The 21,196-nt window shown below is 36.1% G+C and overlaps 2 protein-coding genes across 4 annotated transcripts in view; both read left to right on the forward strand.

Moving 5' to 3' along the window:
- The window catches only part of LOC133647095 (ankyrin repeat domain-containing protein 66-like), a 37,233-nt gene that overhangs the window by 6,147 nt on the left and 9,890 nt on the right, over window positions 1-21,196 (forward strand). For 2 of the 3 annotated variants that reach the window (XM_062043201.1, XM_062043203.1), the window contains exon 4: window positions 930-2,936. The exons of the other annotated variant lie outside the window; for it this stretch is intronic. The gene's annotated coding sequence lies outside the window, so the exon portion shown is untranslated. Of the gene's footprint in view, window positions 1-929; window positions 2,937-21,196 lie in introns of those variants that run through there. 3 annotated transcript variants of the gene reach the window in all.
- On the forward strand, window positions 6,914-16,221 carry LOC133645863 (centromere protein O-like). Its single transcript, XM_062040780.1, has 6 exons — window positions 6,914-7,062; window positions 7,149-7,300; window positions 8,892-9,051; window positions 9,126-9,388; window positions 9,975-10,134; window positions 15,962-16,221. Exons 1-6 carry the CDS (start codon window positions 7,047-7,049, stop codon window positions 16,069-16,071), a joined length of 861 nt encoding a protein of 286 aa, XP_061896764.1. The 5' UTR covers window positions 6,914-7,046; the 3' UTR covers window positions 16,072-16,221.

Below are 21,196 nucleotides of genomic sequence, written 5' to 3' on the forward strand. Positions count from 1 at the left end.
ATCTGTATCGTTTTTTGTTGTTGTTGTTTTTTTTATTAAATCCACATAAAAAACACAAGATACACTTACAATTAGTGCACCAACCCAAAAAACCTCCCTCCCCCATTTACACTCATTCACACAAAAGGGTTGTTTCTTTCTGTTATTAATAGGGATGTCCGATAATATCGGCCTGCCGATATTACCGGCCGATAAATGCGTTAAAATGTAATATCGGAAATGATCGGTATCGGTTTTTTTTATTATCTGTATCGTTTTTTGTTTTTGTTTTTGTTTTTTAAATAAATCCACATAAAAAACACAAGATACACTTACAATTAGTGCACCAACCCAAAAAACCTCCCTCCCCCATTCACACTCATTCACACAAAGGGTTGTTTCTTTCTGTTATTAATATTCTGCTTCCTACATTATATATCAATATATATCAATACAGTCTGCAAGGGATACAGTCCGTAAGCACACATGATTGTGCGTGCTGCTGCTCCACTAATAGTACTAACCTTTAACACTTCATTTTACAAATTTTCATTCATTACTAGTTTCTATGTAACTGTTTTTATATTGTTGTACTTTCTTTTTTATTCAAGAAAATGTTTTTCATTTATTTATCTTATTTTACTAATTTTTTAAAAAAGTACCTTATCTTCACCATACCTGGTTGTCCAAATTAGGCATAATAATGTGTTAATTCCACGACTGCATATATCGGTTGATATCGGTATCGGTTGATATCGGTATCGGTAATTAAAGAGTTGGACAATATCGGATATCAGCAAAAAGCCATTATCGGACATCCCTAGTCTCAACTCATTTTATTCATGTATCTCATCAGGTGATTGTGTTCAGAATCGCGGTACTAATGAATCAAAAACGGTACTATACTCTGTTTGAAAAGTACCTGTTAGCTTTTCTTTTTTTTTTTACAGGCATGACGGCGCGTCTTCAAGTCGTGACATTGCTGGTTTTACCAGCAGAGGAGCATGTTGGGCAGCGCACACACACAGAGTACTTACAAGCAGACACAGTGTGTAGACAGAAAAGGGAGAATGGACGCATTTTGGTGTAAAAAGTCCAGATAAAGGTGAAGTTATAACACTGAAACACCCTCAGGAAGAGCTGCTTTAAGACATTTTAGCTACTCCTAAATCACTAATCCTGGTTTCCATGGCGACAAAGTAAGTTTCTTACAAGTATCATTATCACTGGAGGACGAGGAATATCTAAACATGCTTCACTACACACCGTAGGAGGATACAATGTAAACAAACGCCATGAGTGGATCTACACCTGACATCCACTGTAATGATACCAAGTACAGAAGCGTATCTAGTCGATACTACTATGATTACATCTATTTTTTTATCTTAACAAATTTTTTTTCCCTCATATTATGTTTATAAACTCAGCAAATACGTCCCTGGACACATGAGGACTTTGAATATGACCAATGTATGATACTGTAACTACTTGGTATCGGATCCATACCTAAATGTGTGGTATCATCCAAAACTCATGTCAAGTATCAAAGAAGAGAAGAATAAGTGATTATTACATTTGAACAGAAGTGTAGATAGAACATGTTAAAAAAGAAAATAAGCAGATATTAACACTAAATGAACATTTTTACAGTTTGTCCCTCATAATTTTGACAAAATAATAGAATGATAAATGCTGCATACGTCAGCAGACTAATTAGGAGTCTTTGTTTGTTTACTTACTACTAAAAGACAAGTTGTCTAGTATGTTCACTATTTTATTGAAGGACTAAATGACAATAATAAACATATGTTTCATGTACACTAACATTTTTTTTGTTAAAAATAAAGCCAATAATTACATTTTTTGTGGTCCCCTTTTATTTAAAAAAAGTATAGAAATACATGTTGGTACCGGTACCAACACTATCAGAATGTTGGTGCCAGGAACTCGTACAGTATTTGTATGACTAAATAAATAAATGAATAGTATCAGGTTCACAATCATATTTTAATTCAGGGGAGAGAAAGAGAAAAAAATTGAGAACAACAATCCTTATTAATGCAGTGCAATTCAGGCTGGTATTGGTGATACCAATTCTGTGTGCAAATATACCTAATGTGTGTGATAACGCCCTATAATCAACGTCACTTCGTATTCACTAACGTATTTACTAAGTTTATGGATATAATATGAATTAAAAAAAGTATTTTGTGACGATACAAAATATCGATGTAATCATAGTAGTATCGACTAGATACGCTCCTGTACTTGGTATCATTACCCCCTTGTCTTGAGAAACCTTCATATTGAAGATGTTCCAACAAATACATGAGGGCAGTTTTAGTGAAAGAGTTCGTAGACAATATATCCTGAAGGAGTTGACAAAAGTCTGCGATGAGGTGGCGACTTGTCCAGGGTGTACGCCGCCTTCCGCCCGATTGTAGCTGAGATAGGCTCCAGTGCCCCCCGCGACCCCGAAGGGAATAAGCGGTAGAAAATGGATGGATGGATGAGTTGACAAAAGTTGAGCTAAGGAAAATAAGGACAAGATATATTACATACCCAATTCTTCAAAATTAAAGAAATACAATTTTAAATTGTTATTTTTTCATTGTATTTGTATTGACATCCAGCATCAGACATTCCTATCCATTACATCGGGGCGGTATGGTCTCGGTTGGTACAGTGGCCGTGCCAGCGACTTGAAGGTTCCAGGTTCGATCCCCGCTTCCGCCATCCTAGTCACTGCCGTTGTGTCCTTGGGCAAGACACTTTACCCACCTGCTCCCAGTGCCACCCACACTGCTTTAAATTGAACTTAGATATTGGCTTTCACTATGTAAAAGCGCTTTGAGTCACTAGAGAAAAGCGCTATATAAATATAATTCACTTCATTCATACATCTGTTGTCTTCCCGAAATGTCAAAATATATTTTTTGGTTTATATTTAAGTTAAAGTACCAATGATTGTCACACACACACACTAGGTGTGGCGAAATGATCCTCTGCACACTTGATCACCCCCTGGGAGGTGAGGGGAGCAGTGAGCAGCAGCGGTGGCCGCGCCCGGGAATCATTTTTGGTGATTTAACCCCCAATTCCAACCATTGATGCTGAGTGCCAAGCAGGGAGGTAATGGCTCCCATTTTTATAGTCTTTGGTATGACTCGGCCGGGGTTTGAACTCACGACCTACCCATCTCAGGGCGGACACTCTAACCACTAGGCCAGGGGTCACCAACCTTTTTGAAAGCAAGAGCTACTTCTTGGGTACTGATGAATGCAAAGGGCTACCAGTTTGATACGCACTTAAATAAATGGCCAGAAATAGCCAATTTGCTCAATTTACCTTTAACTCTATGTTATTATTAATAATTAATAATATTTACACTTAATTGAACGGTTTAAAAGAGGAGAAAACACGAAAAAAATGACAATTAAATTTTGAAACATAGTTTATCTTCAATTTCGACTCTTTAAAATTCAAAATTCAACCGAAAAAAAGAAGAGGAAAACTTAAAAAAAGAATTTATGGAACATCATTAGTCATTTTTCCTGATTAAGATTCATTTTAGAATTTTAAAGACATGTTTTAAATAGGTTAAAATCCAATCTACACTTTGTTAGAATATATAATAAATTGGACCAAGCTATATTTCTAACAAAGACAAATCATTATTTCTTCTAGATTTTCCAGAACAAAAATTTTAAAAGAAATTCAAAAGACTTTGACATAAGATTTAAATTTGATTCTACAGATTTTCTAGATTTGCCAGAATAATTTTTTTGAATTTTAATCACAATAAGTTTGAAGAAATATTTCACAAATATTCTTTGTCGAAAAAACAGAAGCTAAAATGAAGAATTAAATTAAAATGTATTTATTATTCTTTACAATAAAAAAAATAAATTTACTTGAACATTGATTTAAATTGTCAGGAAAGAAGAGGAAGGAATTAAAAAGGTATATGTGTTTTAAAAATCCTAAAATCATTTTCAAGGTTGTATTTTTTCTCTAAAATTGTCTTTCTGAAAGTTATAAGAAGCAAAGTAAAAAAATTAATGAATTTATTTAAACAAGTGAAGACCAGGGGCCGTACTTATCAAGCTTCTCAGAATGACTCCTAAGAAGTCTGCTAAGAGTTGACTTAAGAGTAAATAAATTCTTGGCTGAAAGCTGCACTTAAAAGTTAGTTATCAAGCGTCTTACTCACACTTTCAGCGAAGTGTAGGACTGAATCTTAAGTGTCACACTCAGAGCTGAATTACGACATTACTATGTGCCGTAAATGGAATTTTAGGTGACGTCATTTCTGTGTCCATAGAAATGACCAATCACGGAAGGGAATCCGTTGTCTAAGAATAAAAAAATATCTTGGAAATATTTAAGTGGACAATGGGAGTGTATATTTTGACAATAAACTACAAAATAATACAAAACAAACTAGTCCCCGCCGGCACTCACGCTACCGCTCCCTCTCTTCTCTCGCCCACACACTCACTGACGTCACTCACCTCACGGCCACACACATACGCTACTGTCATAACATTTCCTTTCCAATTCATTAATTAGGCAACTAATTTGAAACTGGTGTGGGTGGCTCTATATATACTAGCCCACTGCAGCCACATACAGAAATCAACAAGGAATCGAAAAGTATTAAATCTGTGACAAAAATAATATCCGCTCTATCTAAACGATACCGTTTGATCAGCTGCTCGTCATCAAACAAATCCAGGACATCGTTCCGCTCCCTGAACGTTCGCGCACGTCTCTCTCGCCTCAGTGCCATCCCCTGCTGGCAACTCCTAACCACTTAAGACACCTCTGAAGGTCTCTTAAATATCGTGGAGAGTAGGAGTGATTCTTAGACTTAAGAACGTTGATAAAAAGCTTTTATTCTTAAGTTTGAGAGTAGGACTAAATTTCGCAAATTCTCAGGACTTAAGTGTAAAATGGCACTCTAAGAAGCTTGATAAGTACGGCCCCCGGTCCTTACGGGCTACCTGGTGCCTGCGGGCACCGCGTTGGTGACCCCTGCACTAGGCCATGCTAACCATACCCCCCCAAGAAAAAACAGCAGGAAAACTAAATAGTATTTGCAAATACATCAATTAAATAAAGAAAAAATAAATAATACTTTATTATAAAATAATATAAACAGATATATAAATATACACATATAGGGAGTAATATATATATATATATATATATATATATATATATATATATATATATATATATATATATATATATATATATATATATATATATATATGTTTTTTTTTTTTAAACAGTACAATCACTAATTTCGAGAAATTAAAATCAGGCTTATGTGACATAATTGACCCAGTTTTCCCAGTATGAAGTACATTTCTCCAATTTATAATTAACAAAAGCCGTTATCTTCTCCATTTGATAAATGTCCATTGTGATTTCCATCCATGGCTTCAAAGTTGGGCTCTCCTGTAATATCCATTGTCCTAGTAATGCTCTTTTTACAGGCCACCAGTAGGATTTAGAATGATGAATGGAATATACACTTCAAATGATTTTTTTTAAAAAACTTAAATGGAACATGGAGGTTGATGGCTGTTATATCCGTGGAGCTGTAAAGGATGTCAATCATCTGTGAGAGTGTACATGTGTTGTGGGAGGAGATGGGAGATGACCCCATTCTCTATAGAAGAGATCACATTTGGTATTTTTATAAACTACTCTAACATAGAAATGTTTGTCAACAATATTATGCTCCAGGCAAAATGTTTTCTACATAAATGTCGATTTATGAAAGTTAGGCCAACATTTTCTAATTGGCCTAATGGTTAATTATCAATCAAATCTTGGAGGATGATTAAGAGTAAAAAAGCCCTTAAATTGATATATTCGTTAAAAACATTTAAAGTGATTTAGGTAGCCCTTTTTGTCTGTTTTTTTTTTTTTGTATCATTATTTAATACTTTCTGTATTTGCTTTTGTTTTCTTTACTTGACATGTTTCTCTGATGTTGAAAAAAAAGGAAAAAAAAAAAAGACTTTTCCTCTTATAATAATGTATAATGCACATGTTCCTTGACTGCACTTAAATGTAGAATATATTTATATTATTCATATATTATATATAATATATTATATTATTTATTATTATTATTGTCTATTGTGAGCGAACTGTGGTGCTGAATTTCCCCCAGGGATCAATAAAGTACTTTCTATTCTATTCTATAATTTATATGACATAACATTTGTATATACTATTATTATTATTATTATTATTAGACATACAGTAAGTAATAAGAGGGGTGGGAGCACATAAGTTTTTACTTCTTCTCACTCCTTTTCGGATATGTTTACATTAATGTTTATTTTCATTTCTTGTTTCTTTTGCTTTTTATTATTACTATTATTATTATTGTTTTTGTTATTCATTCTTGAATGGCTTTTTTGTTGTTTTTTTCAAAATGTGTTTTTGTTTTGTCTACATATTCGAAATAAACGAATGAAATGAAATGGAAATAATCAACGTCACTTCCCTATCTCTCGCCGGAAGTCCCGCCCCCCAGCCAAAGTCATTGGCTAACACTGTACACCGCTACAATACACTTACTGTTTTATAATTTTGACTCATTTTAATTAAATGGTCATTTTCTTTCTTCTGCATACTTCCCTAGGCGGGGGGGAAAAAGAAAGTGGTTTCCACCAATCGCGTTTAATTTAGACAAGATCCCAGCGATTTAGTCACTTTAGAGTACACCGTCTTCTTGTTAATGATAAACATTATCTCAAAATTACTCACGCATCAAAAGTATCAATGTTTTTATTTTGAGAATCGATAAAGCATACATTTTGTAAATTGTATAGCGATGTCGCTTTCGATATAAAAAATAAAATTTAAAAAAACGGTCAAAACGGAAGTAGAGTATTTACTTCCGTTATTTCCGGGGGGCGTAACCTCTCTACGTTGACGACAAACGGCCGCCAAAATCAAACTTCTGTCAGCCGAGTGTCTATAAAGTGCCTCCAAACGGCGTTCGTCCAACAAAATTGAGATTTTGAACCTCACCAAGGATGGAAGCGCCAAAAGGTGACAACACCGTAGAGCTAGCTTAGCCGTTAGCGTGTTGTTTTGCTAACGCGTGACGTCATAGATTCTTTGTTGTACCTTCCCAGGTGTTCTAAGTCACCTGTGCACGCTGGAGGTGCGGGCGAGGAGCCGGAATGCTCAACCCACGCAGCGGAGTCGAGTGAAGGAGCTTTGGGCCCGAGTGGAGGCGCTGACCGCCCAGAGAGACCTGCTGAGGGCCGACCTGCGGACATACAAGGTGGGATAATGCAACACTTCATCATGGCGTCAACAACACCCCGAAGTTGTGTAAATGGTAAATAAAAAGAGAATACAATGATTTGCAAATCCTTTTCAACTTATATTCAGTTGAATAGACTGCAAAGACAAGATATTTCATGTTCACACTGAGAAACTTTGTTCATTTTTGCAAATAATCATACATTTAGAAATAAATGGCAGCAAAAAAAGTTGTCAGAGGGGCATTTTTACCAGTGTGTTACGTGGCCTTTCCTTTTAACAACACTCAGTAAAGGTTTGGGAACTGAGGAGACACATTTTTGATGTGGAATTCTTTACCGTTCTTGCTTGATGTACAGCTTAAGTTGTTCAACAGTCTCCCTTCTCATATTTTAGCCTTCACACATTTTCAATGGGAGACAGGTCTGGACTACAGGCAGGCCAGTCTAGTATCCGCACTCTTTTACTATGAAGCCACGCTGTTGTAACACGTGGCTAGGCATTGTCTTGCTGAAATAAGCAGGGGCGTCCATGATAACAACATATGTTGCTCCGAAAGCTGTATGCACCTTTCAGCATTAATGGCGCCTTCACAGATGTGTAAGTTACCCATGTCTTGGCCACTAATACACCCCCATACCATCACACATGCTGCCTTTTACACTTTCACCCTAGAACAGTCCGGATGGTTCTTTTCCTCTTTGGTCCGGAGGACACCACGTCCACAGTTTCCAAAAACAATTTGAAATGTGGACTCGTCAGAACACTTTTCCACTTTGCATCAGTCCATCTTAGATGAGCTCGGGCCCGGCGAAGCCGACGGCGTTCCTGGGTGTTGTTGATAAATGGCTTTGGCTTTGCATAGTAGAGTTTTAACTTGCACTTACAGATGTAGCGACCAACTGTAGTTACTGACAGTGGTTTTCTGAAGTGTTCCCGAGCCCATGTGGTGATATCCTTTACACACTGATGTGGCTTTTTGATGCAGTAGCGCCTGAGGGATCGGAGGTGCGTAATATCATGGCTTACGTGCAGTGATTTCTCCAGATTCTCCGAACCTTTTGATGATATCACGGAGCGTAGATGGTGAAATCCCTAAATTCCTTGTTGAGAAATGTTGTTCTTCAACAATTTGCTCAGGCATTTGTTGACAAAGTGGTGACCCTCGCCCCCGTCCTTGTTGGTGAACCACTGAGCATTTCACGGAAGCTGCTTTTATACCCAATCATGGCACCCACCTGTTCCCAATTAGCCTGTTCACCTGTGGGATGTTCCAAATAAGTGTCTGATGAGCGCTCCTCAACTTTCTCACTCTTTTTTGCCACTTGTGCCAGCTTTTTCGAAACAAGTCGCAGGCATCAAATTCCAAATGAGCTAATATTTGCAAAAAATAACAAAATTTTCCAGTGTGAACATGAAATATCTTGTCTTTGCAGTCTATTCCATTGACTATAAGTTGAAAAGGATTTGTTGTATTCTCCTTTTATTGACCATTTACACAACGTGACAACTTCACTGCTTTTGGCTTTTGTATGTGTATATATGTATGAATAATTGTGTGTATGTGAGTATATATGTGTACTTGTATGTCCAATATATTTGCTGCTCAGGACATAGAGACGCGCAGGAGGCGGCTGGACGATGCGTGTGCAGGAGAAGAAGAAGAAGAAGAAGGAATGGACTCTGAGGATGCTGAGAAGTCCCAAATCCTGCAGCTGATGGCCAGAGTGACGCAGCTGACGGCGCTCCTGCACGCTCATCAAGTGATCGGTGCGTCTCATTTCGTCCCGACGGCTTTTTGTTTACCTCTCACGCGCCTTCCTTGACCCTCGCGACATCCCCAGGCGGCTACGACGTCGTCAGCACCCGCCAGGGCAAAGGCGCGTGCGTGACGCTGGCCACGGCCTTCGAGGGCACGTACCTGGACTCCTTCAAGCTGGAGATGGACCTCAGGCCCGCCCTGAGGGTCAGTCGCCACAACGTGCCCCCGTTCATCTCCCTGAGCCAGCACGGCGACTCGCAGGCCGACGCCAGGGGCTTCCTGGACGCGCTCAGCACGCGCCTCAACGCCTTCGCCGGACGCAAGCAGCAGCTGAAGCTTGTGAAGGTGACATGTAGTTTTGTTCACGTCGTTACTCTCTGGTGTCATTGTTGCCATTTCTAAATTTAGAAAATGATTCAATGATCATTTCAAGTCAAAGTATTCAGTATCAGTATATCAGTTTGGTTGATGCTTGTTTACTTGGTATCGCTCACCCCAGTGTGTAACATGTTTGGTCTCGTCCTCCAGTGATAATGGTACGTGATGATAATAATACTTAAGATACCAAGAAATGTAGGTTTACCGCAATTTAGGTGATTATTGAAGGGGAATGTTTTGATAAAACGCTGGGAAAAGGCAGTAATACAGCATCAATCACAAAAGAAACCCATTTGGAGAGTTACAACTATGATACCAGAGAAAACTGGTATCATAGAAAGACCTCTGCTTTTATTATAATGTTGTAATCTGCCTGAGGCTGCAGCCAATGAGTGGTCATGATACTCAACAAGATTGCTTTTGGTTTCATCTTGTGGCCAATACTACTGTAGTATTGATTTATCCAATTGCATGCTGGGAAAATGCTTGATTTAGAACAGAATGTATGCAAGGCAATCAGCAGACGTGTTGTTCCCTCTGCACTCGCTCACAGGAGCTCCACAAGTCCGTCCAGGTGATGGAGAGCAACCTGCTGTGTTCCATCCTGGTGCTGATGCTGACCCGGACCACCCCGAAGACCGCCGTGCTCTGCACCATGGACTACTTGGACCAGCAAAGATGTCTTCCCACCAGCGTCCGCTTCCACTCTCAAGGTGGCCTTTGACACACTTCCTGTGTGCTAATCTCATTTTGTATGAGATATTTATTTAGTTATGACTAGAGATGCGTTAAAATGTAATATCGGAAATTATCGGTATCGGTTTTTTTATTATCAGTATCGTTTTTTTTTTTTGGGGGGGGGGGGGGGTTTAATAAATCCACATAAAAAACACAAGATACACTTACAATTAGTGCACCAACCCAAAAAACCTCCCTCCCCCATTTATTTCTGTTATCAATATTCTGGTTCCTACATTATATATCAATATATATCAATACAGTCTGCAAGGGATACAGTCCGTAAGCACACATGATTGTGCGTGCTGCTGCTCCACTAATAGTACTAAACTTTAACACTTCATTTTACTCATTTTCATTCATTACTAGTTTCTATTAGGGATGTCCGATAATGGCTTTTTGCCGATATTCCGATATTGTCCAACTCTTTAATTACCGATACCGATATCAACCGATACCGATATCAACCGATATATGCAGTCGTGGAATTAACACATTATTATGCCTAATTTGGACAACCAGGTATGGTGAAGATAAGGTACTTTTTTTAAAAATTAGTAAAATAAGATAAATAAATTAAAAACATTTTCTTGAATGAAAAAGAAAGTAAAACAATATAAAAACAGTTACATAGAAACTAGTAATGAATGAAAATGAGTAAAATTAACTGTTAAAGGTTAGTACTATTAGTGGAGCAGCAGCACGCACAATCATGTGTGCTTACGGACTGTATCCCTTGCAGACTGTATTGATATATATTGATATATAATGTAGGAAGCAGAATATTAATAACAGAAAGAAACAACCCTTTTGTGTGAATGAGTGTAAATGGGGGAGGGAGGTTTTTTGGGTTAGTGCACTAATTGTAAGTGTATCTTGTGTTTTTTATGTGGATTTTTTTTTTTTTTAAAAACAACAAAAAAACGATACCGATAATAAAAAAAACCGATACAGATAATTTCCGATATTACATTTTAACGCATTTAACGGCCGATATTATCGGACATCCCTATTAATAACAGAAAGAAACAACCCTTTTGTGTGAATGAGTGTAAATGGGGGAGGGAGGTTTTTTGGGTTGGTGCACTAATTGTAAGTGTATCTTGTGTTTTTTATGTGGATTTAATTAAAAAAAAAAAAAACGATACCGATAATAAAAAAAAAAATGATACCGATAATTTCCGATATTACATTTAACGCATATATCGGCCGATAATATCGGCAGGCCGATATTATCGGACATCTCTAGTTTCTATGTAACTGTTTTTATATTGTTGTACTTTCTTTTTTATTCAAGAAAATGTTTTTAATTTTTTATCTTATTTTACAATTTTTAAAAAAAAAGTGCCTTATCTTCACCATACCTGGTTGTCCAAATTAGGCATAATAATGTGTTAATTCCACGACTGTATATATCGGTTGATATCGGTATCGGTTGATATCGGTATCGGTAATTAAAGAGTTGGACAATATCGGGATATCAGCAAAAAACCATTATCGGACATCCCTAGTTATGACATATTTATTTTGTCATAACTACTACTTGGGTATGGAATATCCATTTAATAAGGAGATCTTTTCTTGTGTGCTATTGAGTATTCATTTCATGAGGAGACCTTTTACTTTGGAGATATTTATTTTGTTTTGCACTATTTAGTTAGATTTATTAGGTCATGAGGTATATATTTACTTTTAAAATATTTATTCAAGCATGTCCCAAATTTCAAGCTGCTGTTTTGAGGCATGTTAAAAAAAAATAATGCACTTTGTGACTTCAATAATAAATATGGCAGTGCCATGTTGGCATTTTTTTCCATAACTTGAGTTGATTTATTTTGGAAAACCTTGTTACATTGTTTAATGCATCCAGCGGGGCATCACAACAAAATTAGGCATAATAATGTGTTAAATCCACGACTGTATATATCAGTATAGCTTGATATCGGTAATTAAGAGTTGGACAATATCGGAATATCTCCAAAAAAGCCATTATCGGACATCTCTAATGTGTCGTCATGTGTTTTTATCAAATTGCATTGTCCCCTTTGAAACAAACTCCTCTAATATTCATATATATTTTTCTAATTTTCTTGTAATCAGACCATATTTTCGGTATATTAGATGGAATTTTTACCTGACATGTTTGGACTGCGGGCAGCACGGTGGAAGAGGGGTTAGTACGTCTGCCTCACAATACGAAGGTCCTGAGTAGTCCGGAGTTCAATCCCGGGCTCGGGATCTTTCTGTGTGGAGTTTGCATGTTCTCCCCGTGACTGCGTGGGTTCTACTCCGGCTTCCTCCCGCCTCCAAAGACATGCACCTGGGGATAGGCCCCTCCCACCGCCAAAGACATGCACCTGGGGATAGGTTGATTGGCAACACTAAATGGTCCCTAGTGTGTGAATGTTGTCTGTCTATCTGTGTTGGCCCTGCAATGAGGTGGCGACTTGTCCAGGGTGTACACCGCCTTCCGCCCGAATGCAGCTGACGGGCTCCAGCGACCCCAAAAGGGACAAGCGGTAGAAAATGGATGGATGTTTGGACTGTCATATGCAATCTTTAGAAGGGACACCTGACCACTGTGACTTCTTGCCTAGCAGCTGTTCTTATAGGCGTGGCCAACCAGGCTCCGCCCCCAATACAGGCGACACGCCACAGTGGTCAGGTGACCCTTCTGAAGATTGCAGATGATGTCAGGTAAAAATTCCATCTAATATACCGAAAATATGGTCTGATTACTACGGAGCCCCTAAAGGGACAAAGGGGGAAAACATTTTTTAGTAATTTTTATTTTTTTATTTTTTTTTAAGACATGTCTCGTTTGCACGAGAAACTTTTTATAAAGTTATAAAAAAAAAATCAAAAAAAATGTTATTAGTTTTTTAGACATGTATCTCGTGCCCACGAGAAACTATCTCGTGTGCTCGAGAAACTTTTTATAAAGTTATAAAAAAAAAATCCAAAAAATATTATTTTTTTAGACATGTATCTCGTGCACACGAGAAACTTTTTATAAAGTTATAAAAAAAATTCAAAAAAATAATATTTTTTTAGACATGTATCTCATGTGCTCGAGAAACTTTTTATAAAGTTATAAAAAAAAATCCAAAAAATAATTTTTTTTTAGACATGTATCTCGTGCACATGAGAAACTTTTTATAAAGTTATTTTAAAAAAAATCCAAAAAATATTATTTTTTTAGACATGTATCTCGTGCACACGAGAAACTTTTTATAAAGTTATAAAAAAGAATTCCAAAAAATATTTTTTTAGACATGTATCTCGTGCGCACGAGAAACTATCTCGTGCGCACGAGAAACTTTTTATAAAGTTATAAAAAAAAAATCCAAAAAATATTATTTTTTTAGACATGTATCTCGTGCACACGAGAAACTTTTTATAAAGTTATAAAAAAAATTCAAAAAAATAATATTTTTTTAGACATGTATCTCGTGTGCTCGAGAAACTTTTTATAAAGTTATAAAAAAAAAATCCAAAAAATATTTTTTTTTTAGACATGTATCTCGTGCACATGAGAAACTTTTTATAAAGTTATTTTTAAAAAAATCCAAAAAATATTATTTTTTTAGACATGTATCTCGTGCACACGAGAAACTTTTTATAAAGTTATAAAAAAGAATTCCAAAAAATATTTTTTTAGACATGTATCTCGTGCGCACGAGAAACTATCTCGTGTGCTCGAGAAACTTTTTATAAAGTTATAAAAAAAAAAAAAATATTTTTAAATTTTTTTAGACATATATCTCGTGCGCACAAGAAACTATCTCGTGTGCTCGAGAAACTTTTTATAAAGTTATAAAAAAAACATCCAAAAAATAATATTATTTTTTTAGACATGTATCTCGTGCACATGAGAAACTTTTTATAAAGTTATAAAAAAAAATTCCAAAAAATATTATTTTTTTAGACGTGTATCTCGTGCACACAAGAAACTTTTTATAAAGTTATAAAAAAAACATCCAAAAAATATTTTTTTAGACATGTATCTCGTGCACATGACAAACTTTTTATAAAGTTATAAAAAAAAATTCCAAAAAATATTATTTTTTTAGACATGTATCTCGTGCGCACGAGAAAATATCTCGTGTGCTCGAGAAACTTTTTAGTTATAAAAAAAAAAATCCAAAAAATATTTATTTTTTTAGACATGTATCTCGTGCACACGAGAAACTTTTTATAAAGTTATAAAAAAAATTCAAAAAAATATTTTTTTAGACATGTATCTCGTGCACACGAGAAACTTTTTATAAAGTTATAAAAAAAATTCCAAAAAATATTATTTTTTCAGACATGTATCTCATGCACACTAGAAACTTTTTATAAAGTTATAAAAAAAAATCCAAAAAAGATTATTTTTTTAGACATGTATTTCGTGCGCACGAGAAAATATCTCGTGTGCTCGAGAAACTTTTTATAGTTATAAAAAAAAAATCCAAAAAATATTTATTTTTTTAGACATGTATCTCGTGCACACGAGAAACTTTTTATAAAGTTATAAAAAAAATTCAAAAAAATATTTTTTTAGACATGTATCTCGTGCACACGAGAAACTTTTTATAAAGTTATTAAAAAAATTCAAAAAAATATTATTTTTTTAGACATGTATCTCGTGCGCACGAGAAAATTTTTATAAAGTTATAAAAAAAATTCAAAAAAATATTATTTTTTTAGACATGTATCTCGTGCGCACGAGAAACTTTTTATAAAGTTATAAAAAAAATTCCAAAAAATATTATTTGTTTAGACATGTATCTCGTGTGCTCGAGAAACTTTTTATAAAGTTATAAAAAAAATTCAAAAAAATATTATTTGTTTAGACATGTATCTCGTGTGCTCGAGAAACTTTTTATAAAGTTATAAAAAAAATTCAAAAAAATATTATTTGTTTAGACATGTATCTCGTGTGCTCGAGAAACTTTTTATAAAGTTATAAAAAAAAAATCCAAAAAATATTTTTTTAGACATGTATCTCATGCACACGAGAAACTTTTTATAGTTATAAAAAAAATTCAAAAAAATATTATTTTTTTAGACATGTATCTCATGCACACGAGAAACTTTTTATAGTTATAAAAAAAATTCAAAAAAATATTATTTTTTTAGACATGTATCTCGTGCGCACGAGAAACTTTTTATAAAGTTATAAAAAAAAATTCCAAAAAAAATTATTTTTTTAGACATGTATCTCGTGCGCACGAGAAACTTTTTATAAAGTTATAAAAAAAAAATCCAAAAAAAATTATTTTTTTAGACATGTATCTCGTGCGCACGAGAAACTTTATAAAGTTATAAAAAAAATCCAAAAAATGTATGTAAAAATGTGTGTGTATCTATATATATATATATATATATATATATATATATATATATATATCTAGTGCGCACGAGAAACTTTATAAAGTTATAAAAAAAATTCCAAAAAATGTATGTAAGTATGTAAAAATGTGTGTATATATATATATATATATATATATATCTCTCGTGCGCACTAGATATGTCTATAAAAAAAATTATACTTTTTTTTTTTTTGTAGACATGTATCGTGCGCACGAGAAAGTTTGTCGTGCACACGAGATAAATGTCTATAAAAAAAATAAACATTTTTTAAAAAATTTTTTTTTATATATTTATAAAAAGTTTCTCGTGCGCATGTCAAAAAAAAAATTTTAGGATTTTTTCCCCCCCCATGTCCCTTTAGGTGCTCTGTAGATTACAAGAAAATTGGGGAAAAAACCAACAATGTTATTTTCTTTAACAAACTTTGTTTACGTTGTTTTCCAGACGAGGAGCTCCCAGATTGTCCCGAGTGGAAAAACAACTGCAGCCTCCTGATGGAGACGCCACTCCACCGAGCGTTGACCACCATGAAGGACATGGGTCACATTGTTTGAGTCTCGCTAATAAAATAATTCTGCTTTCAAGCTAGAGAAGTTCCTCCATGAAGACTTCCAGTTGGTTCTTGCGTTCCAGCTGGTCTATGAAGTCCGTCACCTTCTTGTGCAAAGATTCCCTCCGCGAGGTCTTCAGCCTTTCTCGCCGCTCTCTTGCTTCTCGTTGCCGTCTGGCCGCTTCTCTCTCCGAGATGGCGTCGATTTGGGCGATGCTTTTCATCTGCAGGAAGGACAAGGTCCTCTGGATCTGACCCGGCGGGGCGGACACCGAGCGCTGCTGCCGGTCCTCATCCCGCCGTCTTCCGTCCCTGGACGTGCCGACGCGCTGGACTATTTCCTTCATGGCCAAGTTCACGGTGGCTTTGGGCTGGCAGGCCTTCACCATCGCCACATTTCTGTGTTCGCTCGCCAGCAGGTGGCGCCGCTGGCGGAGCGTCCTGCACGTGCACCTGAACTCTTTCTCCAGCAGGTCCAGCTTCAGCTGGAGGTCTCGCTCGTCCTTCTGCCTCAGCGCCCTCGGCTCTCGCCGCGGTCCCAGATCCATGGGTCCTTCGGAATGAAGGCGGCCCCAGCGTGCAAAGACGGCGTTTGCTGCTATGGCGCCCTCGCTGGGAAACGTAAGAAGCTTTTGTTTCAACTCTCAGGATCAGGTTTCAGGTTCCTGTACTCATGGGCGTTTCTAAAGAACATGTTTAAGTCTTGAGTGAGTGTTTTTTTTAGGATATAATATACTTTATTTATGCCACAATCAGATAAATAATGTGGTTGTCGTGCACATACAAGAGCAGTGAAGTTGTCACGTTGTGTAAAAGGTAAATAAAAAGAGAATACAACAAATAATTTTCAACTTATATTCAATTGAACAGACTGCAAAGACAAGATATTTCATGTTCACACTGAGAAACTTTGTTCGTTTTTGCAAGTAATCATACATTTAGAATTAAATGGCAGCAAAAAAGTTGTCAGAGGGGCATTTTTACCAGTGTGTTACATGGCCTTTCCTTTTAACAACACTCAGTAAAGGTTTGGGAACTGAGGAGACACATTTTGGAAGTGGAATTCTTCCCCATTCTTGCTTGATGTACAGCTTAAGTTGTTCAACAGTCTCCCTTCTCATATTTGCAATGTCTGGACTACAGGCAGGCCAGTCTAGTACCTGCACTCTTTTGCCATGAAGCCACGCTGTTGTAACACGAGGCTTGGCCTCGTCTTGCTGAAATAAGCAGGGGCGTCCATGATAACAACATATGTTGCTCCAAAAGCTGTATGTACCTTTCAGCATTAATGGTGCCTTCACAGATGTGTAAGTTACCCATGTCTTGGCCACTAATACACCCCCATACCATCACACATGCTGCCTTTTACACTTTCACCCTAGGTTCTTTCCCTCTTTGGTCCGGAGGACACCACGTCCACAGTTTCCGAAAACGACTTGAAATGTGGCACTCGTCAGACCACAGAACACTTTCCCACTTTGCATCAGTCCATCTTAGATGAGCTCGGGCGCAGCGAAGCCGGCGGCGTTTCCGGGTGTTGTTGATAAATGGCTGTGGCTTTTGCATAGTAGAGTTTTAACTCGCACGTACAGACGTAGCGACCGACTGTAGTTACTGACAGTGGGTTTTCTGAAGTGTTCCTGAGCCCATGTGGTGATATCCTTTACACACTGATGTGGCTTTTTGACGCGGTGCCACCTGAGGGATCCAAGGTGTGTAATATCATGGCTTACGTGCAGTGATTTCTCCACATTCTCTGAACCTTTTGATGATATTACGGAGCGTAGATGGTGATATCCCTAAATTCCTTGTTGAGAAATGTTGTCCTTAAACAATTTGCTCAGGCATTTGTTGACAAAGTGGCGACCCTCGCCCCGTCCTTGTTGGTGAACGACTGACCATTCCACGGAAGCTGCTTTTATACCCAATCATGGCACCCACCTGTTCCCAATTAGCCTGTTCCAAATAAGTCTTTGATGAGCATTCCTCAACTTCCTCACTCTTTTTTGCCACTTGTGCCAGCTTTTTTCAAACATGTCGCAGGCATCAAATTCCAAATGAGCTAATATTTGTAAAAAATAACAAAATTTCTCAGTGTGAACATGAAATATCTTGTCTTTGCCGTCTATTCCATTGAATATAAGTTGAAAAGGATTTGTTGTATTCTCCTTTTAATTACCATTTACACAACGTGACAACTCCACCGCTTTTGGGGTTTTGTATTTTTTGAAACATAAACATGACTGCAATATATTTTGTTATTTCATGCTATTAATCTCTAATGGTTATATATATGTAATATCGGAAATTATCAGTATCGTTTTTTTTAATTATCTGTATCGTTTTTTTTTTTTTTTTTTATTAAATCCACATAAAAAACACAAGATACACTTACAATTAGTGCACCAACCCAAAAAACCTCCCTCCCCCCATTTCTTTCTGTTATCAATATTCTGCTTCCTACATTATATATCAATATATATCAATACAGTCTGCAAGGGATACAGTCCGTAAGCACACATGATTGTGCGTGCTGCTGCTCCACTAATAGTACTAACCTTTAACACTTCATTTTACTCATTTTCATTAATTACTAGTTTCTATGTAACTGTTTTTATATTGTTTTACTTTCTTTTTTATTCAAGAAAATGTTTTTAATTTAGTTATCTTATTTTATTAATTTTTTTCAAAAAGTACCTTATCTTCACCATACCTGGTTGTCCAAATTAGGCATAATAATGTGTTAATTCCACGACTGTATATATTGGTTGATATCGGTATCAGTTGATATCGGTATCGGTAATTAAAGAGTTGGACAATATCGGAATATCGGATATCGGCAAAAAGCCATTATCGGACATCCCTACTCTGAGTCTATTTTTACGTTTCCATGACGATTCCCCCCCCCCCCCCCCCCCCCCCCCCCCGGTGCACTAATTGACTGAAAGAGCGCGCACGTTATCGATGAGAAAATGCATTTTTACTAGGGATGTCCGATAATATCGGCAGGCCGACATTATTGGCCGATAAATGCGTTAAAATGTAATATCGGAAATTATCGGTATCTGTTTTTTTATTATCTGTATCGTTTTTTATTTTTTTAATTAAATCAACATAAAAAACACAAGATACACTTACAATTAGTGCACCAACCCAAAAAACCTCCCTCCCCCCATTTCTTTCTGTTATTAATATTCTGCTTCCTACATTATATATCAATATATATCAATACAGTCTGCAAGGGATACAGTCCGTAAGCACACATGATTGTGCGTGCTGCTGCTCCACTAATAGTACTAACCTTTAACACTTAATTTTACTCATTTTCATTCATTACTAGTTTCTATGTAACTGTTTTTATATTGTTTTACTTTCTTTTTTATTCAAGAAAATGTTTTTAATTTATTTATCTTATTTTATTAATTTTTAAAAAAAGTACCTTATCTTCACCATACCTGGTTGTCCAAATTAGGCATAATAATGTGTTAATTCCACGACTGCATATATCGGTTGGTATCGGTAATTAAAGAGTTGGACAATATCAGCATATCGGATATCGGCAAAAAGCCATTATCGGACATCCCTAGTTGTAACTGGACATACACTACTCGCTCAAGGATTGAAGGACAGAAAGGGTAACTGAGAGATAGGCCTGAAGTTAGAAAGAACAGAGGTGTCGAGATTTTTCTTTTTAATTAAAGGCTGCACCACAGCACGCTTAAAAGCAGCCGGGACATATCCGGAGGAGAGGCGGGTGTTAATCAACCATAAAATAGTAAAATTCTAAATAAAGGGGACCACAAAAAATGTCTTTATTGTAACAAAAAATGTCAGTGTACATGAAACATGTTTATTATTGTCATTAAGTCCTTCAATAAAATAGTCAACATACTAGACAACTTGTCTTTTAGTAGTAAGTAAACAAACAAAGACTCCTAATTAGTCTGCAGTAACATATTGTGTCATTTATACACCTATTATTTTGTACACATTATGAGGGACAAACTGTAAAAAATGGATTATTCATCTACTTGTTCATTTGCTGTTAATGTCTGCTTATTTTCTGTGTGAACATGTTATATCTACACTTCTGTTCAAATGTATATATATGCACCTACGGCGTGGCGAAGTTGGTAGAGTGGCTGTGCCAGCAATCGGAGTGTTGCTGGTTACTGGGGTTCAATTCCCACCTTCTACCTTCCTAGTCACATCCGTTGTGTCCTTGGGCAAGACACTTCACTCTTTGCCTCTGATGGCTGCTGGTTAGCGCCTTGCATGGCAGCTCCTGCCATCAGTGTGTGAATGTGTGTGTGAATGGGTGAATGTGGAAATACTGTCAAAGCGCTTTGAGTACCTTGAAGGTAGAAAAGCGCTATACAAGTATAACCCATTTATCATTTATCTATATATATATTGAGAAATATATATAAATAGAAATATAAATATATATATATATATATATATATATATATGGAAATGTATATATGTGTGTATATATATCTATATATATATATATAGTGTGTATATATGTGTGTGTGTGTGTGTATATATATATATGTGTGTGTATATACATATATATATATATATATATTATATAGATTATAGTTAATATAACAATGAACATCATCAGCAGAAACGAAGACAAATGACCAAAAACACGTTTTTAATGTTCCCGGAAGTGAAGCGGTGACATGCATTTCAAAATAAAACGCGAACCAGTCGTTTTGTTTTTCCACCAATAGAACCGTTTATGACCGAGTCGATCATTTGTCAATTTATTGATTTTAATTCCCAAATACAAGGGAGTTCTTTGCAGTACTTCCACAAACGGGCTGCGATTTTGTTTCATGGATAAACATAATTTCAACTTTTATTTCCATTTATTACTAAACCAAAAGTTTTTGAAAATGCCTCCAAAACCGCTGGGATCTGTTTAGCATTAAAAGTAATCGATGTATCTGATTGTTGATCAAATTGATTGATTGAGAAGTTTATTGACATCTTAAATAATCGAATCCGTGTAATGCTTTAAAAAAACAAAACATTCAGTAATAAAAAGATATATAACTTGTAATAAATGTAAATACTAAATGCGTCACATCCGGTTTGTGCTTCCGGCTTCCGTTCTT

Source organism: Entelurus aequoreus, linkage group LG03, assembly GCF_033978785.1.
Source record: "Entelurus aequoreus isolate RoL-2023_Sb linkage group LG03, RoL_Eaeq_v1.1, whole genome shotgun sequence".
Lineage (NCBI taxonomy): Eukaryota > Metazoa > Chordata > Actinopteri > Syngnathiformes > Syngnathidae > Entelurus > Entelurus aequoreus.